At 47.1% G+C, this 8,576-nt stretch overlaps 1 protein-coding gene across 1 annotated transcript; it reads left to right on the top strand.

The window, feature by feature from the left end:
* The first annotated feature begins 6 nt into the window (after window positions 1–6).
* LOC134029177 (neurogranin-like) lies at window positions 7–5,315 on the top strand. Its single transcript, XM_062473201.1, has 3 exons — window positions 7–72; window positions 1,734–1,935; window positions 4,318–5,315. Exons 1-3 carry the CDS (start codon window positions 58–60, stop codon window positions 4,371–4,373), a joined length of 273 nt encoding a protein of 90 aa, XP_062329185.1. The 5' UTR covers window positions 7–57; the 3' UTR covers window positions 4,374–5,315.
* Window positions 5,316–8,576: the final 3,261 nt, after the last annotated feature.

The raw sequence follows: 8,576 nt of genomic DNA, 5'->3' as shown, positions 1-8,576 counted from the left end.
GAAAGCATATTGGGTCAGCTCAACTATAGACTGCTATCTCTGATCTGTCTGGTCACCATGGACTGCCATAATGTGAGTACCATTCTATCATATCTTTTAGACAGTAATAGCAGGTACCCAAGAAAGGCATACTCACTAGATGCAGTTTTTCGGGCACGTGTTTTCCTGGATACACAGTATTTCAGTTTTGCGTATAGCATTTTGGGGTTCCATTCCTGGAGCTGTTGCATGGTTTTGCGGTTGTGTTGTGCTTGACGAAGGTGGAGGATTTGCAGAAGTTGCAGGTCTGTACGGGGTAGCGCTGTGTCAGCTTGTGCTATGTGTAGAAGTTCACCTGGAAGCTCTGATCCAGGTGTTCAAACTCTGCTGACATCCGCTGGAAGCTCACACACGACAGTTACGTGGAACGCAGCTACCTTGTCAGATAAACAGCGTAACTTACCACTGTAGAAATCTCGTCTGACCACATCAGTAAATACACAGTCAGCTTTCTTAAAAGAAACTTAGATTAGCTTTTATTTTCTGTTTTCCAAATCAAGGTGTTATAGATGCCAAGTCTCCCCCCCCCCCCCCCAACCCATGCCTGCTGTGTGAGACAGCCAGGACAGACAGCAGAGAGCTGGCATATGTCTGGGACTCTTTTAGAGGAGGGTGTGTGTGTGTGTGTGTTAGGGGGGGTACTTTAGAAATGCAGGGTACAGGTGGGTGGTCACACACCTACACAGAGCTCTCCTCAGAGCAGCCTGACTGGGTGACAGACAGGCTGCTTTGTCTGTGAGAGAGAGGTGGTGGTGGTGAAGGGGGGGGGGGGGGGAGGGGGGCTGAGGAAGAGGGGCAGCCTAGGGGAGCAGGCTTGTCAAGCTGGGTTTCACTGTCGTGATGAGGTGGAGAAGAGAAGAACCTTCCATCTTCCCTGCTCCTACCTCCCTTTCCTACTTCCTACCCCTCACCTCACCCCCCCTCCTTACCCCCTTCCCTAAGGCCAACCAAGATTGTGTTCTGCACTGTCATGCAGGGGGGTTAATACAAATCTATAAAATTGGATTTATTATAACATTTAGAGACATGTATTTATTTTATAAACCCGTTACTTACATAATAACTGAATGCACATTTGAAGTGAGTTTGATTTGTGTCACAGTTGGCTTTTATGGGACTAATCTATTCAGCTCACTGCACCACGTAAGATTAATCAAATGCACTCAAGTATTTGACAGGTTTTTCAGCCAGGCTTGGACAGCAGTGTATGAGGTTATGGATGAGGCTGCTTAGCTGAGGCTGAGTAGTTGATGCTGCAGGAGAGGCTGGAGATGAGGCTACGGAGGAGAGGCTACGGAGGAGAGGCTGGAGACGAGGCTAGGGAGGAGAGGCTGGAGCAGAGGCTGAGGAGGAGAGGCTAGGGAGAAGAGGTAGAGAAGAAGAGTTGGAATGAGAGACCAGAAGTGACGGTCTCCTGAGCAGGGACTTCTGTCCAAAGCAGGATTTAATGACTTGGTTAGTTTGGTTTGAGAAGGCTTACAGCCCCCTGGTGTCCAGAACCATGGAGATCACTACAGTATTCATAGGCTGTGTGTGTGATGTACTGTGTGTTAGCCCTAATATTTCTCCTGGGATGCACTTCAGATGAGGATTGCATTGACTTTGGTGTATGTGTGTGTGTACCTGTCTATGTCTGTGTGTTTGCACGTGTGTGTGTGCTTGTGTGTGTTTCGGCATGTGTGTGTGTGGACCAGGAGCCATGCAGCGCACCCCAGGAGGAGGAGGATATCATGGACATCCCCCTGGATGACCCTGAGGCCAACAAAGCCGCCGCCAAGATCCAGGCCGGCTTCCGCGGTCACATGACCAGGAAGAAGATGAAGCCGGAGGATGAGAAGGCGGGCGAGGAGGTGAGCAGCTCTGGGGAGACGCTCAACGGCAGCCAGGGGGACACAGGTCAGTGATTCAGTACTGACCCTAACAACTCAGCCAGGGGGAAACAGGTCAGTGATTCAGTACTGACCCTAACAACTCAGCTAGGGGGGACAGGTCAGTGATTCAGTACTGACCCTAACAACTCAGCTAGGGGGGACAGGTCAGTGATTCAGTACTGACCCTAACAACTCAGCTAGGGGGACACAGGTCAGTGATTCAGTACTGACCCTAACAACTCAGCTAGGAGGGGACAGATCGGACTGTCATTAACTTGAGATTTGAGAATGAGAGGTGAAAAAGCACTGACTGCCACCATGTTCCATATCCAGGGGTCAGATGTCACACAGTGGATTAGAGAGACAATGACTGTTTAATCCAAAGAACACTAAGGACTTGTGTTCTTCAGAAGAAATTTCTTGATGAGAATGGTCTTGCAAGATTGTGAGGATGGAGAAAGCAATGCAATGACTTCATGTGGAAATCACATGCGTTCCCGCTGACCAAGTCACCAACCCATACATCTTCGATAAAATGGCAGATCAAGAACATATCTGGGCATTTTTTCCATTCTTGGTCAGTTGTGTTCTTTGGCTTGGAACAGTTTGGTCATGAAAGATGACGTCAAACAAGTTCACGAGAACACAAGAATGGAAAAAAAAACAGATTAATAAACAGCTAAGTAATTCTAGGACGCGTTGCCAGGTTTGTCGAACATCCAGCTAATGTATACCCCGTGCCTGATCACCTTATTATCCTGGTTTAGCAGAGCTGAGTGATAGTCTCCACCAGAGCCTGCCAATAACCTGCTGCCATGATGCAGACACACACCTTCATCTCCCCCCAGACCCAGCATGGAGCCCATTTCAACGGCATCCATTATTAAATACTCCTATTAGCGCTCCCTAACGATCCAGTTCACTGTAAGCTCTGTGCTGCGCCCTGTTACATTCTCTAATTACTCCACAAGGGCCCCAGAGCCTGATGGAAACTTACCGTTAAACCTTTTATTCACTGGTTATTAATGAATACAACTGTGAAGTTTCAATAGGGGGTTGTCATGTTGATGGAGAGGAGGAGGGTAGGGAGAGATGGAGGGTAGGAAGAGATGCAGAGATAAAGTGAGAGATGGAGAGATTAATAGACGGTGTAGATGTGTTTATCATACAGCAGTCTGGTTTATGGCAACATTTATACAGCAAATGACATCAACATCACATAAAGGTCACATACAGATTAACAGTGATGTACAGTGCCTGTGTGTCTTTCCTGATTGGCATTCAGCACCGTTGGCTGCGGTATGGTTTGAATAGAAGCTACGGAGGCAGTTAAACCTGTGAGCCTCTGACATATTTGACAAGCATGGTGGGCGACTGGAGGAGGGAGGATGAATGTTTCTAGAAGGCTTTGAGGAAGGAGAATGGGTATGCGTTACTGGAGCTGCACCAGCTATACTGTCGTGATCTGCTCAGAACTGCAGATCCCAGGGTTCAAACCTACTGTAGGTGGAACCACCGAGGTGTCATCATGTTCTTGGTGGAGGGAAGAGTGTCCCTGAGTTCCTCCTTCCTGGATCCTGGTCAACAGGCCGGCTAAGAAACAAGCAGGTATGCAGGCAGACAGACAAGATAGATAAGCAGTTTAAGCAGTTAAAGCAGTTTAAAAGCCTAGGGAGCAGACAGACAAGCAGACAGACAGGTGTGTAGACAAACAGGCAAGAAGACAGACAGTCCTTGCAGACAGGCAGGCCGGCCAGGAGAAAGGCATCTTAGTTAGGGGTTTATTTTTAACTTCAGGTGCATTATCCCTGGGAGAGCAAGGAGAATTAATGGACCTGTCATAGCAGGATGGAGCATTAGCCCCTCCCACTGGAGGATACCCCCTTTCTCTGGGGCAGGTTAATTCCATCATACACCTAAAGTAGGCTTACCATATCCAGTTTACAGTAAGCCTATTTTAGGTTTGACCACATGGTTACACTGAAAGATTTTGTCTCCCTATTGCAGCTTTCTGATTCTAAACCACAACATTCCGTTCCTCTATCACATTCCGATTCTATGCAAACCATTGTAATTCTAAACATCAGCATTTAGATTCCGTACCACAACATTCTAATTCTATACCACAACATTCAGATTCTCTCTGAACATTCTGACGGTATATCAACATTTTGATCCTAAAACCTACTATTCTAAACCACAACATTCTTTCCAGTTCTTCGGTAAACCACAACATTCCGATCTAAACATCCTAGTGTTAGTGTCTATCCTGCCATCCCTATGTTTTTTTTAACTTTTAGTAGATTTCTCCAGGTAATTTTCATTTAGATAGGACTGTGTTCATTTCAGAGGCTATATGAGGCACTCGCCATCTGCACCGCTAAAATGTTGCCTGCTCTACTTCCAGAGCCCGGAGGATCAGGGGGCGTAGAGCTGGAAGACACATCTGTGCCAGAGCAGTGACAGCCTGACCTGGATGAAGAGGAGGAGTGGGAAAGAGGAAGGTAGAGGGGGAGGAGGTAGATAAGCATTGTTGGTTGGCTGGCTGGCTCAGGCATACCTTTATACCCGGGGAGCAACTTTCTATATACCACAAAAATCCAGTGGAGCGTGATCCGGTGTGCGGAGGGCCGCTGTGCATCATCTGTGTGTGAACCCCAACACCCTCCCGCTTCCAGAAGCCTCATCAGTGTGGATGTGTCTGTCTTTGACCCAGATCTTGCAACTCACTGCATGTACTTGTGAAACTTCTGCTAGTGTGCTAGTTTAGATGAGGATCTGTGAATGTGAAAATGAATGTCCTCCTTTAGCTAAACAGGGCATGTTTCAGATGTCTGTGTAGGATCACCAGACAGCTGGTGTGCATCATCGTTAGACTTATCCTACAAACGGCTTGAATGATTGTTTTGTTTTCGTTATTGTTAGTGCTTGTGTGAAGCCTAATCCGTATTTATTTAGCAGTTTCGCTGCACCAAACTGTATGATTCATAAATGATTATTACCATAATGAATACTGTGTTATTATGTTTGTATTTAATTACAGGTTATAGGATCTAGATAATGATTTGCAGTGATTTTGTCTTTCAAAGCACAAATATTCTTTTGCCGTTCCTTAGTTAACTTCAGAATTTTCTACAAATCTGATCTTCCAGCACAGTAAGCATGCAGTTGGTTTATTTCTCAGACTCTCACATAAAACCTATCTTTAGAGACGTGCAGTAGCCTTGGTTTCTGTTTTTATGGGTGTTCACGTGTGTTTTTGTATAAAATGTTGGACATTAATCAGGTGTATCAGATGTTTGGATTCCTGTGAGTGTGCACTGTGTTGTCATGCTTTGTGTTGAATTAAATAAAGGCTCTGATTGTAATCGCTGTACTTTAATAAATATATTAAACATCTGTCTATTTGGTTTCCTCTGTTGGTCATTGCAATGGAAAGTTCTTACAAGTATTAGCTAGATCTAGCACTGAGCTTTCAATGTCAGATTTTTCTTTGGAAATAGATTTCAGTTGAGGTCTAGCCTTTTGCTCTATGTTGCATCACTTCCTGCCTGCTCAGCCAATGGTCATCCTCATCTAGTGCTGTTAGCTGGACCTGTACACTCCCTTGTGCCTACAGTCACAACCTGGTTGTCAAGGCCACCACTGACACTAAAGCTTCCTAAACAAACAGGAAGTAAACACAAGTTTCTAGGGTCACACAGTATTGTAAGACAAACTGAGAAAATGGGGGGTGTAATGTATCTATATAATTTCATATTTTGTGACATCATGGTAAATGTTACATTGAGGCCAGCCCTAGGGCAGGCTTACCCTGCAGTCTGCCCGTCTCTGTAAGTGGAAGCCAGGGACTGGGGCAAACCCACTGGGGGTTCTTACCAGCTAATGAGGACCATATAGAGTCCATGAATAAAATATACACTGCTGTCTGGAGCCATGGAGCCACAGTGTACACATCATTAACCTCATCAGTCCTGGGAAACATTTCACTTTCTTTTTTTAATCCTCCCTAGAAGGTCAGGCTAGTTAGGTTGACTGGACAGCCCAGCACTGAGGTGCCCACGACTTGAGGACTCCTGCCAAGTAATTGATAACCCAGTCGGTTGTCATTTATGAAATAACACCGGCAATGCTCAAAGATTTTAATGACTTTTGCTTGGTCGATGGAGTGGAACTCAAAAGTGCGTCACTGGGTCGACTCGACTGGCTCAGACTCGAAGAATTGTGATCCTGAAGGGAGAGTGACTCTCCAGACAGCTGCACTCCTGTTCAGCCATGACGGCAGCTTCCTGTACTCTGAACACGGCTGCTAATTGGAGAGTGTAAACAACCAGGCTGCAGAGAAGCAGAGCCACATCGATGGGTACGGTCTCCAGGGAAACTTCAGGAATAACTCGCATCCGATGACACGCACACAAACACGCATGCATACAAGTCAGCGTGGCTTGCTGTATTTGTCACTGCAGAGCTCAGGATCAAAGTGCTGCGATTAGTGTCAGGTGGTGTGTCTCCTTCTCTGATGGCTCGGTTGTGTGTTTACCATGCGAACAGGTGCATGGTAGTCTACCCTCCCACACCCGGGAAGAGGCTGGGGAAGAGGCCAGGAAAGAGGTTAAGAGAGAGGCTGGGAGGGAGCCTGAGAGATGGGCTAAGTAGAGGGTGAGAGAGAGGCTAGAAGTGAGAAATGAGCAGGAGCATTATCAGACTCCCAGCTCTCGCATGCTCACACCCACACACATCTGAGCTCCAGCCCTGCACAAAACAACACACACAACACTCAGGCAGTCTGGTACAGACATACGCAGACCAACACAAACACACATAATGGACATGCTCAGGGTTCCATCACCAGCTGCAGCAGCAGGGAAGGCTTCATTTAACTAACAGACATAAAACTGCTTTTCTCCATGGCAACACAAAGGCAAGACAGCTCTTCCTCATCCACATCTTCCCTCCTCCCCCCGTCCATCTCTCTTTCTCTCACCCTCCATCTACATACCTCTCCCTTCTAATGCATCTCGCTCTCCCTCTTCTTAATGCATCTCGCTCTCCCTCTTCTTTTTGCAAAAGCTCCATATGAGCTTGTCAGCTCAGTTGAATTACTGCTGGTAAAGAATCGATACGAAATACATCCACACACACACACACTACACTCTCTCTCACACACACACAGCCACAAATGCACACAGACACCCACACACACCCACATACCTCTAAACATAGCATACCACCTCCAGGAAGCTGTAAATTAAATTTGAAAAATTGTTTGGAGGGTATCAGTAGGTCTCATGTTGAACACAATGAAACTTAGATTCATTTTTGCTTGACACACACCTGGTTTAGAAAACATTGGATTATTGACTATATCTCTATTGGGAAGAAACAAACATCTTTGTGAACCATTGTTCCCTCCATTTCCTCCCCCTCCTCCTCCCTCCCTCCCCCTGTCCTTCCACCTGACTCCCTTGGCAGGAAGAAGTAGGATAATCATAAGAAATCAGTCTGAAGTTATATGGGATGAAAGTTTGACAGTAACACTTTCTGAGGGAATCTGAGGTAATGGCCATCATCACAACCCTGAAATGACAGCATCTCACGCGTGTTGCTGTGTTGTTCAGGTTCCATGTGTGATGACAGTCTGAGTCACACACGGTCACGCAGGCACACACAAGGTGTCACGACAGTGAAGATACTGTACTCTCTTTCTTTTTCTCAATCTCTCACACAAAACATTATCTCTTTTTCTCTCTCACACACACAGACACTGCAAACACTCACGTTCTCTCTCTCTATTCCCCTCTCTCACCCCATTGCCTTTTTCTCGTCCTCTCATCGACGTGGAACGATTCTCTCTGATTTAGAGCCTTTAGAAGATGAGAGGCCAGAGGGTGGGCCACCGTTACCCAACATGCACCCGGGCAGTGATGAGAGCGTGGCCCCGGACTTTGATCTGAGGGGAGTACAGAGGAAAGGGACGAGAGCAAAGCACACTCTGGGAGATTTTCTCCAGCAGCTGCAGCTGACCTGAGTGACATTCGTCTAACTCCTGATCACTGCTCTCTTTGTAGCTCTCTCAGACTCCCTCCTCCTCCCCCCCTTCATTCTTCTACCCCTCCTCCTCTTCCACCTCCTTCCACCTCCTCCTGTTTTTCCTCCTCTTCTTCTTTCTGCTTCTCCTCTTCACTCTCCTCTTGCTCCTCCTCCTCGTCTCCCTCCTCTTCCTCCTCCTCCATGTAGTGCCGAGGATTGTGGGTGAGTTCCCTCTCATGTTCACGTGTGTCACCATCAATCCCACAGACGTGGCCTGCGGCCTCACTTTGATCCGACGAGACATAAAGTGACACTCGGGGTATTGCATGAACTCTGACACATCCGAAACGAGCCGCGACACGAGACACCCGCTCATCCTGCAGCAGTCAGAGAGACAGATGGGTTTTACTGCACGGGGCAGCACAGCCGCTGAGAGCAGGAGAAGATCAGCCATGATGAGATGTGTCGTGGTGTGTTCTGATCTGTGCCTTCCCAGAGCAGGTCCTCCTGGTCCGTTCAGAACGTGGTTGTTTGCTGTTCTTACTGCGCCACCTAGAGGGCACTCTGGAAACAACACACACATGTGTTTTTTCTTCCCTTTCGAAAAACAGGAGTGTGCCTGTGTGGACTGTGTGT

The sequence above is a fragment of the Osmerus eperlanus genome, chromosome 11, assembly GCF_963692335.1.
Source record: "Osmerus eperlanus chromosome 11, fOsmEpe2.1, whole genome shotgun sequence".
NCBI classification, from domain to species: Eukaryota; Metazoa; Chordata; class Actinopteri; order Osmeriformes; family Osmeridae; genus Osmerus; species Osmerus eperlanus.
The sequence above is the reverse complement of the archived record's forward strand: the minus strand, read 5'-3'. Positions and strand labels throughout refer to the sequence as shown.

Bases quoted from the DNA above. Each gene is read 5' to 3' on its own strand.
- LOC134029177 (XM_062473201.1), top strand. The intron at 1,936-4,317 runs GTCAGTGATTCA...CTCTACTTCCAG, and splicing joins CGGCAGCCAGGGGGACACAG to AGCCCGGAGGATCAGGGGGC.